This window comes from Leptinotarsa decemlineata, unplaced genomic scaffold (assembly GCF_025532065.1).
Source record: "Leptinotarsa decemlineata unplaced genomic scaffold, Ldec_3_MD MMD2_tig00000505_RagTag_RagTag, whole genome shotgun sequence".
Classification (NCBI taxonomy): Eukaryota; Metazoa; Arthropoda; class Insecta; order Coleoptera; family Chrysomelidae; genus Leptinotarsa; species Leptinotarsa decemlineata.
This window is the reverse complement of record NW_027412549.1, coordinates 20402314-20426186: the sequence shown is the minus strand read 5'-3', so window position 1 is coordinate 20426186 and position 23873 is coordinate 20402314. Positions and strand designations below refer to the sequence as shown.

General features: G+C 34.7%; 2 protein-coding genes across 2 annotated transcripts in view; both read right to left on the bottom strand.

The window, feature by feature from the left end:
- Nucleotides 1-922: 922 nt before the first annotated feature.
- LOC111517536 (uncharacterized) lies at nucleotides 923-16352 on the bottom strand. The gene is made up of 5 exons (XM_074174244.1): nucleotides 16221-16352; nucleotides 10008-10182; nucleotides 8545-8704; nucleotides 1180-1403; nucleotides 923-930 (listed from the first exon to the last, which is right to left on the bottom strand). The coding sequence occupies exons 2-5, from the start codon at nucleotides 10156-10158 to the stop codon at nucleotides 923-925; spliced, it is 543 nt and encodes a 180-aa protein (XP_074030345.1). The 5' UTR covers nucleotides 10159-10182; nucleotides 16221-16352.
- Nucleotides 16353-22300: 5948 nt separating this feature from the next.
- LOC111516017 (alpha-tocopherol transfer protein) overlaps nucleotides 22301-23873 on the bottom strand; it is a 30277-nt gene continuing 28704 nt past the window's right edge. Inside the window, exon 7 of the mRNA XM_074174165.1 lies at nucleotides 22301-22694. Coding sequence (XP_074030266.1) covers nucleotides 22546-22694 — 149 coding nt within the window. The 3' untranslated portion in view covers nucleotides 22301-22545. The remainder of the gene's footprint in view (nucleotides 22695-23873) is intronic.

The following is a 23873-nucleotide window of genomic DNA, read 5'->3' as shown; positions in this document are numbered from 1 at the left end:
GTGAAAAAAATTGAAACCCTCGAAATTGATATCGAAGATCTGAAGAAGAGAGCACGAAGGAAATTTTCATATTTGGCATGAATATTTTAAAAGAGACAAATCTGCTACTTGAGCCCTCAATGATCTCCTTGGCATCAATCTGGTTAAACAAGATAGCAACTACATATATCAAATCGAAAAAACTTTTGTAGATCTCCTTTTGTTCTTAAATTTGTTTCGTATCTGATAAAACAAAATGTATCCTGACACATAACGAAAACCGGAAAGTACTGAAGTCGCTATAGCCAATTACGCATCCTATAATCAGAAACAAAGACAGAAAGTCTTAGTTCACCACCTCGAAACTTCAAAACAGCAGACTTAGGTATACACCCAAGAACTGAAGGTGAACAACCATAAACGACGTGTGTTCGCTGAATGAGCTCTGAAGCAGTTGGCAATGGAAAAATCATCTTTTGCGATGATGACCATTTTCGGATGAATGGATACGTGAGCAAACGAAATTGTTGAATTTGGGACGAAACCAATCCACATGAAATAAGGTGATGTGAACAAGACACCAAAATCGTGTGATTTGACCCCGTTAGATTTTTAATTGTGTGGGTTTCCTAAGTCGCAGGTGTATGCGAATGAGCCACAGAGCACACCGGTCGTCAAAGCCAAGAAAACCCGTGCCATCGGTCAAATTCAAAGTAATTGAAAATTGGACGTTCTGGATGTACTCCATCCAGAAGACATTCGAATGATGTTATATTCCACATATAATGGCATCATTAGGTCTTCCAAACGGATAAGAATTTAAATAATATCTCACATACACACTTTCTTTTATTTAAATTTAAACATAGGAAGCGCTCAATGAAAGAACCTTTATGAATACATGTAATTAGTATCGATTTTAGAGTTTTTTTCGTATTTTCATTCAAGTTTCTGGAAATGATCACAAAGTTATTGTTTTAGGTTCTAATCTTGTATCGCAGGTTCCTCAGAAAGACCAGTCTTCACTGATCTATCATAATAGAGCTAGAGCTATCAATGTATTACATTTTGTTTCATGTTGAACATATGAGTGATTATTAAATTCATTATTATCATCACTAATCTGATATATTTTGAGCTAGAATTTTATTATTGAAACAGAAATTACTTTTTCACTATCGAATGATAATAATACTATACCTATAGTTGGCGTAACTTTGATCACATGCCCCATGGTAACGTTGTTACAATCGTAAATGAAGATTTCCCCCACTGTGTAATCTTCATGCAATCTCACTTCAAAAACGTTATACGAATATGTTAAACAATTGATCACATCGAAGCTTTCGGAATTGGCTTGCGGAAGATTGAAAATGTTTACTCGATAGCCTTCATCGGTTACTTTTGGCAGAGATATCCAAAACCTGTAAATTGTAGAGAATAAATATAAAATATCGTTATTCGACACTAAGGAATTGTGAACTAGATCTCAATGCAATTCAATAACGCAATTCAATAATGGTGATCTCATGAAAGAGAGAATGAAAGTTAATGTTTGAAAGTGGTTGACAATGTTTCACTGTGAATTTCATCAGTTCGGACTTCCATTGTCTAATTTGTTTCCATTATGATTCGAAATCAAGTTACTTCACGACTTTTCGTTTGTTAGTCTCACAAACATCTTCGGGTGATGACTGGACTATATCTCCGAAAGAAGACTATAGGTCATTAGAGCGCTTTCAGAAGTTTGAGAGGAAGTTCAAAGATGCTGTATATATGTTGTCCAATGACACATTTAGTCAATCTAGCGTAGAGATACGCAACACATGAAAATGTATAATCAAGCGAAAAATGGTCAACTCTCGCTTAACCGATGAAGCGGAGAGACGAAAGAGGAGATAGATGAAAGCGCTCGAATGACCTATAAATAGTCACCTCTCGGAGGAATTGTCATCACCCGAAAACGATTGCGGACATTAACAATCGAAACGTCGTGAATTTACTTCATTTCTAATCACAATAGAATCATATAAAACTATGGGAGTCCGAACTGATGAAATTCACAGTGAAAGTTGATATTCATCTCAAATATACAGTGGGACGTAAATGGTTCCCTTCCAGGGAACTCCGTCACGCTGGAACCTGCTTTGAAAAAAATCTACCTTTTTTTTAAGCTACCTACAAACGATATTATCAAATGAAGTAACGTTCATTTTTGTGTAGTCTTATCAATTACTGAGAAAGCACTATTGATATTGTCCAAACTACGAAATACAATATTAATTTATTTTATATTCTTTTCAAGTACCTATAGCAAAAATACTACGATAACAAGACTTCAAATCATAAAATTACAATTATTGTTCCCAAACTACAAACGATGGAGTTGATTGTAGCTGAAATTAGATGTTTGTAGTTACCACTGAGTACATCAAAAATGAATGAAATAAATTCAAGTATTTTTCAACTAAACTAACCTAACATAACCTATCCTAACCAACATATCTTACCTGAAATCTGAAGTAAAAACTAACTTATTTTAGAATGCTTTATTTGGAAAAAAGCATCTACCCTCAACTTCTAACCTGACTTCCGAATTCAAAATCGAACTCATGTTAGTATGTTGGAAATAATTCTCAATCCTAAACATCTAACATGAGTTCGTTTAGATGTTGAAGGTTGATGCTTTTTTCCAAAAAAAGCATTCTAATATACGTTAGTTTTCACTTCAGATTTCAGGTTACATATGTTGGTTAGGATAGGTTATGCTAGGCTAGCGCAGTAGAAAAATACTCGATTTTATTTCATTCATTTTTGATGTGTTTAATGTGTGACTACAAACATCTAATTTCAGATACAATAAACCCCATCGTTTGTAGTTTGAGGACAATTGTTATTTTATAATTTGAAGTCTAGTTATGGTAGCTTTTTTTGCTATACTTCAAGAGAATATAAAATATAGTAATATTTTGTTGTTACCTACTACAATGAACATTATTACTCGTCCTTCGTTGTTAGAATGATATCAATAGTGCTTTATCGGTAACTGATCGGTAACTACAGAAAAATGAATATCACCACATTTATTAGTATCGTTTGTATGTAAAGTAGGCTAAAAAAAAGTAGATTTTTGTCAAAGCGGGTTCCAGCGTGACGTATCTTCTCCAGTTGCCAAGATATCAGGGCCGAATAGAATGTGTAAGGAATTTATTCATTTTCAGTATTTTCTGATGAAGAAAGTCATTGGTTTGACATTACTTATCGCGGAGAAGGCGCTATCATTTTTTCTAAACCAGGATTCTTGTGACCCTTCGCTTGAGAGCGATTTCAATTCTTCATACAACGACCTTTTGATTTCAATTCTTCATAAAACGACCTTTTGAATTCGAAGAGTTACTTTGCAATCGAAAGAGGATTGAATCGACTCCAAAGTTAGTGATCACAGGTTACTCAGGGTTTGTGATATGCGAGAGAAATAAATTATCCACTTGTTCAACCTATTCATTTTGTAAAAAAATTTCATATTGAATATTGGATAAAGAAAATGATTTCGTCTAACTTCCACTGAGATGTTTACTTGTTGAGACCAGTTTCGGTTTATTGAACCATTTTTGAGTGAACAGAGGTATTTTGACAAAAAAATCCTTGAATATACAATGATAAAGTTGATGTCATTTAGGTACCTGAAATGACAGAAATGTTACCTGAATCATCAATACCTTGTCTGAGATACCAAAACAATAATTATATTTAACTTCTATAATACATCAAAATAACTGACTATTGAACCGAAAACACTTATGGATTGTTCCAAATATCAGCAAATCCTAAATTAGGGTTTTGAAATTGGGGTTTTTATACAATTTATTTATTTTCAAAGCTTCCAACAAATTCCTCTTCCTTCTCTCAATGCACTCATGGAAAATTTTAATGTTTTTTTCATTCATTGTGTGGTCTGTTTCTTGTAGATGTCCCAAATATATGATTTTTTATCTGATAACACATGCTCACGGTAACTTATGTTGAAATTTTTGCCTGTCTGGTATGTATGAGCTGCTGTCACCATATTCTAGTTCACATATGCCCGATTTTTCCACTTATCCCTTCTGGGTTTTGCGTTAAGTAAAAGAAGATACCGTAATGATACGAAATTGATAGGGCGATTATGGGTCGATTGAAGTATTGCTAGAGTTATGATTTCCGTATTGATGATATTCAAATTATGATTCAGTAACTGTGAAAGATTTTCGTGGAAATGATATTTACTCAACTTTCTCAATTTTTTCAAATTTTAGTTTTTTGGCCTTCTTCAGCTTATTAGAATATGATGTCATTAAGCGATTTTTGGCCGATTTTTCTCTATAAATTCAAATTTAACAAAATCTCTACCGGAACAGTCCGAAAAATCAACTATGCATTTGAATATTACTGGAGTTTTTTTCCCCAACACCAAATCGTTATTTTTAACACCTCGACATGTGTTTCGATCACCAAGTGATCATCTTCAAAGAGGAAGAATAAAACTTATTTTTGAAAAATTACATTTTTAAATAGTTTGTCAAAAAAAATGGTTTTTTTTCATTAGGTACTCAATTGTTTATTAGTTTAACAATTTGTTATTAACAAATATTGACCAACGTTATATTTTTTTTCTGAAGCAAAAAAAATTATAAAAACAGCTATAAGTATATAAAAAAGTGCCATAATTTTTTTTTCCATTCATTATAATACTGTTTAATACCTTACGATACGGTAATAAAAAAAATTTAACGGCACTTTTTTATATATAGCTGCTTTTGTAATTTTTTTCTGCTCCAGAAAAAAATATAACATTGGTCAATATTTGTTTATAACAAATTGTTGAACTAATAAACAATTGAATAATAAATAAAAAAAAATTTCTGCCAAACTATTTAAAATTGTGAATTATGATTTTAAACAGCAGAATCATGTCACAATTGATTATTTAAACAATCGAAATATGAAAAAATTGATTTTAAACAATCAAACATATAAATTAAGTAAAAAATTATTTTTTAAATCATCATTATCTCTAGACAACATGATGGCGAAAAATTTTTCTTCAAAAATATTGAATATCTCTATGTGTTAAATAAAATTTGATAAACAAATTACGTAAAAAATTCATATCCCATGTTAATAACTGCCATTGTTCAATGTAAAAACAGACATAGCTAAATATCAATTGAGAAAAAAATTTATCAACAATTTTCAGGTATTTCATTTTGCAATAGTTATAAAAAATTATAATTAATACATTAATAAATGTTAATGAACTTTCATCGCAGGATCGTATGAATTATATATCGAAAAAGCTCCACGAAGTTTGAAATTTATAGGTCAATTATTCATACCTTTTATCCCATTATTTATGCAAACGGAGATTGGGAAAAAATTTGTTAGTTAACAATTGAATAACTTTTTGAAAAATGGCGTTGAAATTTTTTTCTATGGGACTCGATTCATTCAAGTGTTAGGAAGGTACTAGAATTTTTTCAAATTTTTAAAATGACATTTTATGTTATAAAAAAATTATTTCTTCTGATAAACTCTCTTTAGGGGCAGCCCTCGCATGCCGAAACAGCCGCGCGGAATCCTATTTTCAAAATCAAATTAAAATTATAAATAATGGAGATAGAGTTTCTGAAGTTGGGACTTTTTTATCGGAAATTTCCTTCTCTTTAACGAGCTCTTTTCAAAATTGCCTAAATATCAATATTTTTTGAGTTATTAACGAAAAACTAAATACTTATCTTATTTTGTTAATAACAATTGCATATTTTCACCTGCACCAAAATCCTCCAAAACAATTTTTCTATGATTCCGAATCGAATGAGCTCTCGCTCATATTTTAGGATCTTCATCTCTATTTTTCATGTTTTTGATTAGACTATTACTGGAGGACAGTATCTGAATAAATTCTCCTGTCGTAAACCGAAACCCTCCACACACGGGGCAAGGTTTTGAAGCGGAAGATAATCAAACTACACAAGCAATATGAGCATAATATTCGACTTGATTTCGTCTAAGAAAGTGCAACATTTATTTTTCCTCAATTTTTCGTTGAAAGAACTATTCAGAAGATGAAGAACCATTCAAGAGATGAAGAACAACTGAAGTGAAATATATCTGGTGAATAACACCAAAAAAGTGCGCGAATGAACTCACACCAGTATTTTTCAGACTTTTCAACCTGTCTTACAAAAAAGAGGTTTTTTTCTTGTTCGAAGATTGCTCATTTCCAAGAAGGGCAAGTAAAATTTCCCAAATAACCATAGACCAGTCGCTTTGCTATCAGTGAAATTATAAATCATTGAGAAAGCCGTAAATCACCATATCCATAAATATTTGGAAGACTTAAACATCTTGAGCGATCATGAATATGGCTTTCGGAAACAAAGATTAACAGGCGACCTTCTATCGTATGTCACCCATATTTGGGATAACGCAATCAAGAAACATGAAGAGTCGAGAGCCGCTGCGCTTGATATTTCCGAGGCCTCTGACCGTGAGTGGAAATAAAGGTTTGCTGGCTTGCTATGGCTTGTTGGATCATTTTTGTATATAGCTCTTCAGCTTCTTGAAATAACGTTTCCTGCAAGTGGTCGTCGATGGATATCTTACGAATATTTTCACCATAAGTGCTGGTGTTCCCCAGGAAACCATATTATCTCCAACATTCATAGATATTTTTCGAATACCTATACCGTCAGTGCTAGTGTTCCTCATTTCATTGTATATCAACGACTCATTGAGAAAAACCCACAATCCAATATATTGCTTTGCTGACAACAGCACACTTGTCTCGTTATTTCATTTGGATTCCAGAACTTCGGCTGCAGATGCACATCTTCATCGGCAGCAGGAGGTTGCATATTTCAATAAGGATCTAGAATTGATTTCTAATTGAGAAATCGGTTTTCTCCAGAGAGATAGATGGCTCCGAACCAGATACACTGATGTCAGGTCAGACAATTGCGCTCTCTGTTTCGATAAGTTTGTTGGGTGTTAAATAGGACAACAATATGTCGTGGCACAATCATGTCGCTGAAATTGCAAAGGTTCCTTCTCGAAAGATCGGAAACCTGTTCCAAATCGGAAAACAGTACATACCTCCAAAACTTTTGATGCTTTTTAAAGCTCAGAGCAGACCTTTTCTGGAGTAATGTTCAAATGTATGGAGGTCCGCCCCTCATGATGCCCAGAAACTGCTGGATTCCATCCTGAAAAGAGACATACGCCTGACAGGAGACGCGAACGTCACTTGCAACCTTGATAGTCTGGAACATCGAAGAAGGGTTGGAGATTTGTCTCTCTTCCATAGATACTTTCATGAGAAGTGTTCAGGTGATGTGGCACATTTGATTCCACCAAGAGCGGTACATATCAGAAATACGCAACGGACTGTTGCTGCTCATAGTTTTGAGCTTCAACTTAGTACACTTCGAACTCCACTCTTCAAGAACTCTTCCACTTAGAGAACTGCGTTTTTGTGGAATGAAGTTGCCGGAAATGTTTTTCCAAATGGATTTGATCTCTAGCGATTCAAATCCAATGTATATCACAGTTTTTGCACAGGCACCGCCTCAAGGCTTTTCCTGTAGTGCTTGTGTTTTGTCCTTGATAAATAGTTTAAAAAAAGTTTCACCAAAATTTAATGTTTCATCTGTTCACCCAATGAGTTAGTGAGTAAACACGGCACTTCCGTTCGAGCAAGAATAATTGGTCTTCAGAATGGAATGGTGAGATTCCATCAATTATCGCTGAAAACTTCGTCCATCAAAATAACAACGATGCGTTAGTTGAAAATATACACTGAAAATCCATTTGAGAATACACTGTTATTAAGAATAATTATAAAAAAACTTGAAACAAAAAACATCAAATGATGATTGCTTGAATTTTTTATATATCATAAGGTGATAAAAAAAACATTCTCAGCGACATTCTGTTCGCTTCACCATCAAACCAGTTTTTAACGACGACGACGACGACTTTGGCAAGAATCGTGTGAATCTGTAATAACAACAAGTACACAAATCAGTCGTTGCAACCGTCATATTCGATGCAACCGTCATCAAATTTCTTTCGCTTCGAATCTTTCTAACTTCGAGTTCAAATCTCTCTCAGTTGGAAACCATCTTGCCCAGTGAAATTTACCTAATTCATTTACATGGAAAGTGGAACATAGGCGAGAAAGTTTCGACCTCGAATCTCTCCTGATTCAATACCTTATTGTCCCGTTAGTGAAGGATCTTGAGTTTTCGGTGTATTGAATGTTTTTCGTTGAACTCTATGATCATTTATAGTATGAAAAGTTCTCCTGTATCGCTATTTTTTCTATGAAATCATGTATATTTTCATGAATATAAAAAACAGTTGTGAACTTGAAGGAGAAATGAAAACCAATAGATTTTTCAAGAAATTACATTACAATCACAAACAAATAACATAATTATTGTCGTGGAAGAAACTATAGGCTACTCCATATGAACAGAAGAAAACAATTATCAATATCTCTACTCATTCCATCATTATACTTACATGGTGTCCATTGTATTTTGCATTCGAGATTGAAGAGGATGTTTGTTACGAAAAAATTCTGGTAGTACAGTTCTTATTGTATAATACATGTCAAATTTGTTCTTGACATTTTCAATACTGAACTTATTCATGAACAAAAAGTTCACTATTGTGTTATCATCTGGAAAATAAAATTTGAAATTTCGTGGCGAATAAAACTGGTATGAACATGCAAATTATATCAAATATTCGAAAACATATAACGATTGAGTCAAAGTGAATGAAACATATACGGTATAACATTTGTGCTATATATCTACCTATATGTCTGCCTACTCCTCAGGAAGTGCCATGCTGTAAGCGTTTCGTGACCTGACGCCGGGGTCTCAATCCACCTACTGCCAAGCGTCGACGCTTTGAAATAGGCAAATTGAGACCCCGGCGTCGAGTCACAAAACTCTTACCGAGAATTCTACCATAATCCCCTACGAGAATTCTCTTGCTACTGTAGAAACTACATTTCAGCAAGAATTTTCAATGAACGTCTAGGTGGGAAATTTCGGTGATCATCTCATAGGGCCGCATTTGCTTCTCCCAATTTCTAGTAAGACAAAATTTTTAGGTAATGTACGCACCAGCTCATTCCAGTGAAACCGCTCGTGAATATCTTGCTGATACTTCTGCTCATCAGTGAATAGGTCGCGCGGGACCTCAATTATGGCCACCTAGATGTCCAGACTTGAACTCACGGGAATAATTCTCCTGGGGGTATCTTAAATCACTTTTCCATGCGACACCAGTTTTCGATTGAAATGACTTGAGAAATAGAATTATTTATACAGAATACTCATAGAATTTTTCAAACGTGTGCGGCACTCGATGAGGAGGAGACTCGTTGCCTGTATTGCAAGTCAAGGTTCCAATTTTGGGCATCTCGTTCCAAATATTATCATTATTACCTACGTTGTTGTCCGAACAAAATACAAATTAAGTAGCAGTTTGAATACGTATTCCATCTACTATCCAAACATATTTCAATTTCAAAGTTTGATCAAGTGGCGACGGATATCAAAACACATTTTTCAACTATTTGAAATAATATCAAACGTAGCAAAAACACTGGCGTACAATGACGTCACCAAAGAAATAAACCAAGAAACCCTCCGTGACGCCACTGGAATTACAATTCCATATATAATTTCATGAAAAGAAGCTCCTTATTTCTCATGAGAAACATATGTAGTGCAGTCAATAAATAATCGATAACTGTCAGTTATTGATGAAAAACAATATTTTTAGTAACACTGTGACACTATCACTCGGAAACGAAGAAAGTTTGGAAACACGTTTATAAGAACTTTTTTTCATGGATTATGACCAACAATGACCACCTGGAATCAAAGGCATCATTTAAGATACGCTAATTCCCCAAATCAGGTATGAAAAATTCTATTATTGGTTAGGAAAACTAGTTGAATGATCACCTGGTGTTTCCGGAAAGTGTGGTTGCGTTTGAATCCATTCTTTTACTATATGAATGTCTTTTTTCAAATCCTCTATAGTTCTACCATTCTTTTTCAAGCCTTTTTCCAAAACGATAGGTAAGTCTTCAAAGTAATCGGAAGTGGTATCCATGTCAGATGCGTCTATTGATGTCACCTGTGAAATCATAATACTTCAGTAACACAAAATATCAATTGTTGAAGTAATATTCGCCAAGTCATTTGGCGAATCATCAGGGATCCCATATGGGATCACTGCTGTTCAACTTATTTGTATCGGACATAGAGTTTGTTTTCCAATATTAAGAATTTCTTATGTTTGCTGATGATCTCAAACTTTATCGAGCAATTACTTGCCGCGAGGATGCTGAATTAGTTCAAAAAGACCTCGAAGCCTTTTCCATGTGGAGTAGAAATAAATTGTAAGACGTAAACATTGATAAGTGTCAAATCATTACGTTCGCTAAAATTAGAAGTCCAATATTCTTAAAATATACATTGAATAATATAGCTCTTGAAAGAGAAATATTTATTCGCGATCAGGGTTTTGAATTCGATAGCGAAATTAATTTTATTCTTCATGTATCAGAAATTGTGGCAAAAAGTCTCAAAAAGCTGGGTTTTGTGTTGAGAATTTTTACTGATTTTTCAATTAAAACAAAAAATATTTCATATTGTGCTTTCGTAAGATCCATTCTTGAATATTGTTCGGTTATATGGGACCCATACTATAATGTAAATATCGATTTGATTGAGAATGTTCAAAAGAAATTCCTAAAAAAATTGTGCTTTTCATTTTGGTATTCAACGAAATGAATATGAGTACAGTCAACTCTTAACCAAGTTAAACATAAGATGGAAGATAGGAGAATTTCTATGAACTTGAGTTTCCTCTTGAAATTAATAAATAGTGAAATAAACCGCCCAGAACTATTTCAACTAATAACTTTTCATATCAAACAAAAAGTTACCAGAAATACCGACATTTTTCTTATTCATTTTTTCCATACCAACTATCAGCTATAATATCCCAAGGACATTGATAACTAACGAAATAATTTTATCACAGTTTTCGAAAGCACGTTATTTGGTAACATCCCGACGCCGAAGGCGGAGGGATGTTACCTAAAATAACGTGCTTGAGGAAGTTGTGATAAAATTATGAGTTATTTATCAATGTTCGAGGGATATTCGGTGAGAAAATTTTTTGCAATTCGAACAAAATTATTTATTGAACACACAGTTATTAAAAGAACAATTCGTATAATGATATTACGTTGATCTTGCTGTATTTGCCTCGGTTACTGCATAGGTGTTTCCACGCATACTATTGATTATTTGGTTATGATGTTCCTGATCAATATTCAAATATGAACACCAAAGCGAGGAAGTGACATTTTCGAAATAAATTGAATTACTGAAATGTCAAACAACTTTATTGTGTTGGTTGCTTAGCAATGTCATGACATAAGTGATAACTACCCGTGAAAACTATCCATGGGTAGTTATCAGTGTAATGATGGTTTCATTGGTTATTTCGACACACATGACTAGAAATAGACAAATTTGATAGGATAATTTTTTTGGCAAAAAATTTTCCTTTTAACAGTCCGATGCCTCGTATTTTGAAGCTGGGAAATCGATATCATAATAACTTAGATCTGCTTAATGAATCACTTGTTACATCTTTTTTCTTGTAAGTACCAGAATTGTTTCATCTTTTAGTGATATAGTCACAAAACATAAAGATTTATTTATTATTTATCATTTCACACTTTGGAAAATGTTTTGTAAAATTATAAATCGTAGACATGTAGACATTAGACATGAGCATTCAAAATACTTTGTAGTTCCTCACATTTTGTTAAATATGTTTTTGTAAATTGGCTTTGCCGTTGAATAAATAAATAAATAAATAATTATCGTGAAGCAATTCAAAATTCATTCCTGTAGCTGAAAAAACAAATGCGCCACTGGAATCAGTGAAGTCGCCTTGGAGCGCCAGTAAATTTTTGTTGTTGTTTTATAATTCAAATTAATATTTGAATAAATATTCTGAACAATTATATTTGAATTTCCACCTCATAAATGAATGGGCTTCAATTTTAATGATTTAATGAACTCACTCTAAGTGGTGCCAGGGAAGAAATGGTCATTCAGAAAATTTTCGCCCTCTTGAATCCAAATTTTTGAGTCAGGTTAAAAACCAATTATTCTATTCTAACTTTACTCGTATGTAACCCATAAACAATAGGCATTGTCAAAAATTGTCTATAGAAATGAAGAAGAGGAAAACTGAATAGATGTCAAATCATCAAAAAGAACAATTCGTTCAGGCCAGTCTCAACTCCCTACACAGTAGGTTAATGGACTGACACCTGTCAGAAATCAACTACTCCCTTGGCTAATACCACGAAGGGCGTTGAATCATATCCGACAGGTGTCAGTACAGGATTCTTCACAGAAGTTATTCCTGCATATGCTGTTGGCGATGACTATATGTGAAAAGTTTTCTTTCCTTATACGAGGAATTAGACAAATTTTGGGTATGCAGTTGGTTCACAGGCAGATGGGGCGACGACAAACCTGTTGTTTGTTGTATGCATCAGCTCAGTTCGAGGATTGATACTCTGAAGGAATTTGATTATCAATTATCGGAAATAATCGACTTTATGTTGATGATATACACTAACTTGCACTGACGAGTGGCCAAACAGCCCGAAACCGATCTGCAAGTGTGGTCTGATAATTGAAAATCTATTGCGGCAGTTGTATCGCCAACAGCATATGCAGGAATAACTTTTGTGGAGAATCCTGCACTGACACCTGTCGGATATAATTCAACGCCCTTTGTGGTATTAGCCAGGTGAGAAGTTGTTTTCTGATTGGTGTCAGTCAATTTACCTACTGTGTAGGGGGTTGAGACTGGCCTGAATGAATTGTTCTTTAAGATGATTTGATTTATAACCAGTCTTCAAGTGTGCCCACTGATTATATGTGAGAAAAAATGAAAGGGTGTCACTGTCATTATACAAATAACCAAAACAACAATATTCTCATGAGTAAATGCGCCTGAATGAAAGTTGAAGCCAAAACTATTGAGGGAGAGAGAGAGAACAGTGTTATTATTGTCTCCATTGTAAGAACAGTGAATGAAATATTTTGTTATTATGCAGCATCGAAAATCTTCGAAAACAGAGGAAATAAAACTGATTTACCATAATCATACATATATGTTATTGAGAATCCAATTTGATATGGTCAACAATGAATGGGAAACTGTACAGACTACTCTAATGAAGAAAATAACGGTTACCCTATTGTAAATCCATATTCACTTACAAAGATCAAAATTTGTCATATGGGAAACTTATTTATTAAGAGTTTTTCAACAGAAAGTTATTCTTGATAAAAGTTTGTGCATGTCCTGAAATCAAACATACACTAAAAAACTAACAGTACAAAAAATACAGTACAACACATGTAATATACGACAAGCCTTGAAATATTTGATTTTGTGACAGGAGTAAAGTACTCTTATTTTGAAAAATCTCGGGAAATGTTATTTGGAAAATTGGTTGAGAATTGAAAAATTCATTTGGATTCGAAGTCATGGTCATCCAAGTGGAGTTTTATTTTTTCACCCATTTTCTTTAAGTGGGGGACTACGAAAAACTAATTTTTGCTAAAACGATAAATAGACAGCATCCTGTATACGACGGTTTATTTTAAAAGCTTGTAAATTACACAACTGTCGGGTGATGATCGACTGTATTGTCAAACATGCGCCAAACTAACTGACTGTTATAAGGAAACAAGTATAGCTGAGGCACCAGTCAATCTAATAATAACACTGATGATTTTCAAACAAGACTCAACCTCCAACGGAAGCAAGAAACTCTTTGGAAGGTTCGAAATAGATGAACATTTCAACCTAGCAGACCACTATTATAATATTCATCGGTCATTGTTCACTGTGGTTCTGGGCGTTGAATTTGGTTATTATTACGCCTTGGTCAAAGAAGAAACGGACTGGTTGAAGTTTGAGATAGTCGTGTCACGAAGTGTTCTGGCGATGCATTGAATTCATTGGAGCCCCTGGAGACACCCTACATTTTGTTTTATAAGAGAGAGAACATTGATAGATCAAGATATTCAGATGATGTGGTGCTGCAGGTTTTTCCGGGTTTTCCTGCAGCTGAAAAAGCAAATGCGCCACTGGAATCAATGAAGTCGCCCCGGAGCTCCAATTAATTTTTATTGTTGTTTTTATTTTATTTTCATCGTTGTATCAATTGATTATAAAAAATTATGTTTTCTAGGATTGTGAAGCATCTGTCAGGAGCTTCAAAAAGATGTGTCACAAGAACCCCCTTTGTGTTCAATTTTTCCCCAGATGGCGCCCAGTCGCCAACTTGAAAGTTTCATCTGTCAATTCCACTTCAAAATAAAGTAGTCATGCATTGATTTCATTATTCCAAATCTCTATTTTTTGAGTTGACCCGTTCAAAAATACAAAGAGGAGGACATTAAAAAAATGCACTGAATATCAAAATGAATTACGAAATAATAACGTGATACATTGGCATCTCAAACTATATATGGAAAATAAATCGAAAAACTTCACACAAGAGTTCAATTTCTCATTTCTGATACTGATATTAATGAATAATATTTTGATCACAAAGATATATATAACAAAATATCAAAAATTAATCAAAATGAATGAGTACGCCCATCAACGCAAAGGCACAGTTGAAAAATCTTGTTCAATGAACAAGTTTTGTACTTCCACTCAACAATTCATTCGTTTTGATCAATGATTTGAACAATATGATAATTCAACACCAAAGTACCATGAAGGTGAAACTTCTGTCTAGTATTCCTGAAATCATGCATATCAATTGTTTGATCTGATGATCTTTTTCAAAGATAGCTGGAAGGGGTTACATAATTTTTGGACAAAAATAATTTGGATATCTTTCCAGTTTTGAGGATTGAAACGTGAGACTTGCGTTTTCATCGTATGTGTGTTTGTGTGAAAATGATAAAAGATTTTCACAGAAGGTCAAAAAGAAGTGAATGACGATTCTCATCCTAGACTCCTATCTCCTTAAGAACCGATAAAAATGTTTGGAAAGTAAGGAAAATGTTTATGAAGGATCGTCGAATCCCTATTGGAGAAGTTGCTGAGGATATCGGTATATCGATTGGTTCATGCCATGCAATTTTTTGGTAAATTTTTGACATGATGTGAGTAGCAGCAGAGTTCGTTCCAAATTTCTGAATTTTGACCAAAAAAACCGTCGCATGAGCATTGCTCAGGAATTGTCAGATAACATCAACGGCAATCCAAATTTGCTCAAAAGGATCATAGCTGGTAACTCCAACCGTCCCAATGGAAGAATCCAGCAGGGTCAGGATCAAAACACCACGCCAGGTTCGATCAAATATCGAGGTTTTGCTAACTGTTTTCTTTGATTACCGTGACGTAGAGTATCAATAGTTCTTGCCATATAGTCGTACGGTCTATAAGGAGTTATGCGCGGCTTACGAGAAGCAATACAAAAAAAATATAATGGAAAACCAGTTCATAGCTTTTGTATTACGATAATGCATCTGCTCACTCTTTATTGCGTTTTCATGATTTTTTAGCCCGAAACAACGCCATAATCATGCCTCAGCCACCGTATTCACCAGATTTGGACCCTGTGAATTTTACTTGTTCTCAAGATTGAAGAAACCTAAGGAAGGATGACGTTTTGCGACGATTGAACAGATAAAAAGTAAATACTAAAAGTGCTCAAGGAAATACCAAAAAGTGCATATCAGAATTGCTTTGACGATTGGAAAAAAACGCTGACACAATTGTATTAAATCTGAGGTGAACTACTTTGGAGAAGACAAATTAGAAATTGATGAACGATTATCATTTTTCAAAAAAAATTAAAATCCACTTCATTTTGTAAGTAAAGTATGTAAAGTGTGCAGCTAATAGTTATATGTTATATAGAAGGGGACAAGTTTGATCCCGTAGTTTAGAACTATTATCAGACTATAGAAACAAAAAAAATAGTATTTAATTTTTGAAAAATACTGATATGTTGAAGGAACGGTTATTGATTAAACAAATTCAGTCGCTTGTGACCCAAAAAGGTTGTGGAGGTTTTTTTGTGAATAAAAAAATCTACTTACCAATTCAAGAAACTGTTATACTGACACCAGAAATTGAACTGAATTCAGCGATCAACACTGACCTTCATGTCGCATCCAACAAAATGAAACTAGGTTCGATTCGAATCAGAAGTTGTTCGAACTCGTTTTTCAAGGTATCAATTATATTTTGCAAAAAAATCATTGTTGGTAATAGCGTCATGTGACAGGTTTTCATAAAAAGAGAACAAATTATTTTTTATCGTATTTATCAGAAGGTTCGAACAAAATCCATAATAATAAATGATAATAATAGATTTATCATCAACAGGTTCACACACACTAACCGAAAAATATTAATAGTGCGTGAAACATTATGTTGAAGACGTATAGTTAATCAAAAAGTGAGGAAAATAGATAATACGTTAATTGTAGGAGAGTTTGTGAATATCTAACAAGAAATTCAGGATATTGAACTGACTATCCTTCAATCAACCAATCAATCAATCGATGTTTATTTTTATTTCTTGGCATGGCTTAGATGTACTCGAATTGTCAATTAGTTGTACGTCAAAGTGAAATAAAATAAAATTTACATAAAATCATAAATATATACTATGAAAAAATCTATTGAAAAGTTTTTAAATTCATGTTTGAATGAAGACAATTTATTTTTATACTTTAGTTTTTCTGAGAGATTGTTGAATAATTTGAGGCCAAAATGATCGGAAGCACATGAATTTATTTTTCTTCTTGCTGAATTCACACAAAAATGTTGCATTTCTCTTGTTTCATAAGCATGAATATCCGAATGTCGAGTCAATTCGTTTTTATTTAGAAAAACATAAACACACGATTCACTGCTAGAAACTCTCGTGATACATCTCAAAATTTGTTTTTGTGCAAATGCCATATCCAGTCTCGATTTGACTTGGGCACTATAAACATTTACAATTTCACTTCTAGTAGATTAATGAAGATAAATTTCAAATAATTCAGTTTAGAAGATAATTCTGTTCAAAATCTGTTTTTCCGTTAATCAGCTGTCGCCCCCATATGAACGACAACTCTCAGAAGTTGAGAAACTTGTGCTAGCTAAGGAGTAACGAGGTCTCACCTTTTAACGTGTGGCAATGAAATTTTCAGGAGAGATATTCATCTAGAGATACTTCCAAAAACCTAACCTCTGCATGTGTATTCTGCATAGTAATTCACCAATTTTAATTTCATTATCATCAGTGTTTTTTCGGCAAGAGTGAATTTTCAGTGTCTGAGTATTTTAAGTGTTGTGAAATAGGATCCTGCTAATCATACTGCATATGCACTACCAATAATCGCATCAAAATGGTTTACATAGAAAATTATTAGAATTGGACCCAAGATCGAGCCCTGTGGAACGCCCATTCCGATTTCCTCACTATTCGAGGGCATGATTTCATTTTGTTCATCGTGTTGAATTTGAAGCGTTACAGCTTGTTTTCTCTCTGTTAAAAAGTATGAAATCCCGTTCAATGGTATATACATTATGCCGCAACTTTTCAATATTTTCATTAACTTTCGATGGTTCACACAACAAACGGCCCTACTGAAGTCGCAAAATATTGCAACAGAGCATTCATTCGCATCGATAAACTGGGCAATTCAATGGAAAGAATACATTGCCGTGGATGTAAACATGTTACGGCAAAAACCGTATTTTTCCAAAATTGATGAGTCTATCTAAAAATGCATATTCAAAAATTTTTGCGGAACTATATGGCACAGTTACCAGACAATGATTCTCTAACAGAGTGCGAAATTTTTTCTTGAAGACGGGCACAACTTTTTCTGTTTTGATGCTTAGTGGAACTGCTCCATTTCTACTTACTTACATACAGAGTGAACAATTATTTCACATGAAGAAGGTTCGTTTATTTCGCATGAAGAAGGTTCATACCAAAGTGTTGATTCACATTTTGTAAGATGCGACAGCCTGTCGAATCTAATGAGAGACTTGAGATACCTCTCTCCCTCTCTTCCTGGCTCTCACCGTCTTCTTACCAACGTACATGTGGTGAACGGGACCAAATCGAAATATAGAAAGCTCCACTGAATAGTTTATCCTTTCTAGTGAATGGAGACAGTCAAAGGTCCACTTAACATTTCCTATTGGAAATACCTCAAATGGCTAATCCATAATAATGGAAAACTGGTTATTATAATCAATAGCTCAGCTCAAACGTGCTGGGCTGAATTTTCTAGTGCATCGTCTTTTGACACTTCCTCGTACACGTGAGAGGTTTACAGAGGAAAAACGGACAATAACGGAAATAGCAGTCAGTAACGGTTTGTCGAGGGGTATTGCAGATGATATTATCAAAATCAATACTCCTGACCGCTCTGGACTGAATGATTCCGTACAACCCATCTCGTCTTCTGTTTGTAAATCTTTTGCTGAAAAAATCCTCACTTGTTTACTTTGTGGTAAATGTTCAAGAAGTACCAAAAACTTATGAATTTCTGGAACTTCATCTAGCTTTTCCTAATACGACTAATAACCAGTCCGTGCAAAGCTTATTGTTAAATCCTCTCAAAATGAAATTTTTAACAGGTGATGATCGACTGTATTGTCAAACATGCGCCAAACTAACTGACTGTTATAAGGAAACAAGTATAGTTGAGGCTCCAGTTAATCTAATAATAACACTGATGATTTTCAAACAAGACTCAACCTCTATCGGAAGCAAGAAACTCTTTGCAAGGTTCGAAATAGATGAACATTTCAACCTAGCAGATCACTATTATAATATTCATGCAGTCATTGTTCACTGTGGTTCTGGCGTTGGTCATTATTACGCCTTGGTCAAAGAAGAAACGGACTGGTTTAAGTTTGACGATAGTCGTGTCACGAAGTGTTCTGGTGATGCATTGAATTTATTGGAGCCTCTGGAGACACCCTACATTTTGTTTTATAAGAGAGAGGACATTGTTAGATCAAGATCTTCAGATGATGTGGTGCTTTTCCGGGTTTTCCTGCAGCTGAAAAAGCAAATGCGCCACTGGAATTAATAAAGTCGCCCCGGAGCGCCAATTGATTTTTATTGTTGTTTTTAGTTCTTAAAATAAAAGGAATGAAAAGTTTTGGTTGAGAATGATGAAATCTCGACTTTTAGAAAAAACGAAAACCAAGATGAATATATCTCAGTTTCATACCATCAATACGAGAAGAACTTTGGAAAGATATCCAGGGAACTAGGTATAAAGGTGGTATTTGAAACAAATCATATACTACAGAGCCTTTTAAGAAATCCAAAGCACAAAGTCGAGAAATCGAAAAAGTCTGGAATTCACGAAATTGAATATGCGGACTGCAATTCAAAATATTATGGACAGACTAAAATATCCATAGGAATAAGATAGAAGAATACTTGGTGCGCCTAAAATATGGAAGATGAGAAAAATCAGCACTCGCACTCGAATCAGTTCTTTAAGATTAGTTGAACAAGTCAACAACAACAGACATCTATATGCCTATGATAATTTAAAAATGAGTGAACATAATGAGTGACGATGGTGGACCAATACCTAACACTATAGTATATAGCTTGTTGAAATGATATTTTATTCATCAGATTTAGGGACAATATTGTACATATATTTAGTTCAATCTTTACCTTGAAGATGATCACTTGGTGATCAAAACACGTGTCGAAGTAATGAAAATAACGGTTTGGTGTTGGGATAAAACTCCAATAATATCCATTACCTTCGAGTTGATTCTATTTTCTGAATAACAAAAACACAATTCAATGTGAGATTTCCACTTGAAAGTGTACAAAACCGCGACACGTGTTTCGCTATAGAATAGCATATTCGGTTGTGTTCTGAGTAGGCAACGTCAATAACTTTTCGAGCCATCTAGGGATAATCATGACTATTCACAGTCCGTCGCCATTGAAGGTTGACGATCTCACGTTTTCTATTCATCACGGTGATTGGCGATAACAAAATTGGAGGTGATGTTCATTTTCTTAGAAAAATCACACAACTGAGAAATATTGCATTTTCCACAGAATTTTTACGAACTATCATTTCATCAGTGCGTCAGATTATTTCATGAGATAAAATCTGACAAACTCATAAAAGCTTCATCATACTCGTAGATGAATTCCAAAAATTGATTGATCGAACAAAAAATCATCATTAACAAACATTCGTTCAACAAAATACACACAAAGAACGACATCAGCGATTTGAGTTTAGCGGGTTATCCTTGAGGAAGGAAATCAAAATTGCTGGAAATGAAATAATTGTTGTCAAAAAAATACCCATTCAAAAAAAGCATTTTCCAATCGTTATTCCCATTATATTTGATGAACGCTCAGGAGGAATATCATCATCTTGTATTTTTACATGTTGTATAAAAAAATGATTTTCTGTTAACCAGTTGTCGCATTCCTACGTACAATAAACTTCAGAAGTCGAAACTTGTGCGAGCTAAGGACTAACGAGGTCTTACCTTTCAACGTGTGATTCCTAACACCAGTTGGACGATAGCAATCAGAAAATCAATCATTTAGCCTGCGGCTTGAACCACCAACCAACACGGCGACCGACTGAGTGAGTGAACAAAGCACCCACGTCGAACCGACCAACTACCGGCCGGCTGTTTGAAGATGTGTGAAGTAGTGAAGTAGAACATTTCAGTAGATGTGTCACCAGTCTCTTCGTTGGGCTAGGCCTCAGGCCATTCGTAAAAATTGCCATCACAACCATCGAATAATCACTGCTGAAAATGTTGATGAAAAATGGCTCCGTGAAATAAACGATGGTTTGTCATAGAGCTTGTCAATCATATACTATTTCTTTTTTCCCAATCTCATAGGTGCGCCTTTGCGAGATATATATAATTGATACAGAACAGATACAAAAACTCACCATTTGAGAATAGCCGTTTCCGGCAATGCAGGTGTCCAGGTTCAGCCTAACACCACTGTTCAGACTCAAAGCAGGTCTAAACGGCGCTGTCTTTTAGACTACGAATGTTTCTTCTTTTGGCTCTGATTTCATCCAGTTATGAAAGGCAGAACACTAGTCCAGAAGACTAATTTACTGAGGCAGAAAAAACGGTAACAGCTCTTTCAGGTTTCCTCCCGAATATAGACGGACCATTTTTCTGTGGCCCATTCTCAGATTTTATATGCAGCACCTGCTTGACGTACAGTCGTAAAGAACCACTACTACTATTATCAAAACTTACAAGTCTGCGAAGAAACATGATCTTCAGAATTTGCTCTAATTACAGACCTATCACCAGAATTGGCGGGGGTGATAGCTGAAGTTCCTCCCGAAACCAAAGAAAGTCTGGCAACTAGATAGTGAAACAGCTGGAATAACGGCAGATTGAAGAGGGAGGACACACGGAGAGGGGGATTACTATCTGACGGAGAGGATATCTGGACAGGGGTGTTGCAGAAAATACCTATATATCTCTAGTAAAGTAGAATCTGATGAATGCCCATATTATGACCACCACGATGACGTAGATCATATGGTATTCTATTGTGTCAGGTGGAAGGATATTCGGCGGTAATTCATGAAGCATGCCAGAACTACTTTCCATAGCAGATAATATAATGAGGAAATTCATCGTCAATGAAGAGAGCTGAAACATCACATTCGATTCATAATAGAGGACAGTATCTCTCATTGAAGTAATGCTGAATCATTTTCAGCATAAGAAAGCGGTGAGGAGAAAGAGAGGTTTTGAATCAGTAGTTATTTGGTACGAGTCTCCTGATCGCCGTTTGGTGGAAGAAGCATTCTATGAAGATTTTCCTTTCCTCTCTGATAAAACAAAGAAAACTTGTTCAGCAGTCAATGTTGAACCTTGGCGTTGGAAGTCACCGCCTAGAAGAGCCTAGTCCATCTTCAATATTTCTTGATATTCCTGATCCCATGGATGATGTTTCGAACAGATACCATAGTCAATAAGAAACGTGTGGAATACTCGCGATGTGAGTGTGAAAATTATCATCATATAATCAGCCCAGCATATTCAACAAAATGACTTCTCGATGGTAATTATGTTCTGAAATGGGAAGATTTCAAAGACACGTAAGGTGGGTACTTTCCCCTTGTAATAAATTCCATTTTTTCCACAAGTTTTTATTCATGAAATATTACAAATAATCACCACTTGAAACTGATTATATCATTAAAGACACACCTTGTGCTTTAAAATTGGCATGTGAGCTGAAACTATACAATTCATAAATTTAAACGATTATGTATAACAGTATATAGAAGTAAATGCAAATGAGGTAAATAGAAAATATACATGAATTACAGTCCACCAATCTACTTTTTGAAGATGTTTTAGGATTTATCAGTCAACATCCAATTTTTTGAAATTTCCATAATATCCTAGAAATTCGTCATTTGAAACTTTTGATGGTCGCAAGTCCTCCATTACTACCCAGTTCTCCCGCTGGTCGAAAAAATCTTTGCGATCCTCCATCTTCTTGAGATATTTAGCTGTGAAGAACAAAAACAGTGAAAGATAATATATGAAACAATCCAAAATCCATGAGAGTTTTTAAACAGAATTCCATATATATTTCTATTAGCCAATTTAAATTTTTTGGATACCATCTACTTGTTTTTGATAATAGGTTCATCATCAGCACTGTCAATGAATTTTTTAACACATTTCAATTTGACTTGACCTGTCAGTATGTTAGTTATTTTGGACAACAAATTCCCAAACTGAATTCTGAACCATTTTGATTAAACTGAAATTTCACAAACCCTTTTGGTTGTTGTGAAAACGTACGATCGATCAAGTTCTGATACACCGAATCCAATTTGGCGAACGCCATGACATGGCGATTCATCGTTTCCAAAGTAACATACATACAGCACGTTGCAAATGTATGGATTGAATTCGATAATCTAAAAATAGGCGTCTCATGATATACATATGAAAGAGAAATTTCCTCAACGGTTTTGGCCTGATAACCAGAGAACTTTGTTGCAGAGTTCACCAATTAGCCAAAATTAAAATATGTTTTTTCGGTAATCAGCTGTCGCCCCCATACGAATGATAACTCTCAGAAGTTGAGAAACTCGTGCGAGCTGAGGATTAACGAAGTTTTACCTTTCAACGTGTGATTCCTAACACGGTTGCAGAATCATCTCAGATTCAACCAGATAAATTATGTCGAGGAAAATATCTGGTCAATGCGGGAATCGAACTCACGGCCTTTCGATCATGAGTCGGAATTGGAACATCTTTTCAGTCATTCACAATAAATGGCAAGGTGGCATTGGCTAGGCGAATCACATGTGAAAAGCAAGTGCTGCACTTGCAAAATTGAAATGTTTTTAGTGTTTTGTATTTTAATTTTTCATTTTGTTGTGTGCTTTCATCCAGAAGAATCATTTTTGAAGTTGAACTTCTTTTGGCGCATTACTGAAAATGATGGGTGTAGATTCTAACGATGCGCGCGCGCACTGTCACGAAAAACTTACACTCTGAAGTTAGCTTCTTCTTCTTCAATTTATATAGCCATTGCTTCTCAGTCGAGCGCATTTGGCCAGACTCCAGTCCATAGTGAACAAAAGCTTCGTCCGGGGGCGCAGCTGTCTAGCTGCCACCCTTAGTTTTCTCATTTACTTTATATGTTATGAAATAACTTGGTTTTTTACTAAATG

What these genes read in the sequence shown, in the direction of transcription:
- LOC111517536 (XM_074174244.1), bottom strand. Translation starts at nt 10,158, where the DNA reads ATGGATACCACTTCCGATTACTTTGAAGACTTACCTATCGTTTTGGAA. An exon ending in ACACTTTCCGGAAACACCAG is followed by an intron (nt 8,705 to 10,007) that starts GTGATCATTCAA and finishes TTTATTTTCCAG; the next exon opens with ATGATAACACAATAGTGAAC. An exon ending in CAAAATACAATGGACACCAT is followed by an intron (nt 1,404 to 8,544) that starts GTAAGTATAATG and finishes TACAATTTACAG; the next exon opens with GTTTTGGATATCTCTGCCAA.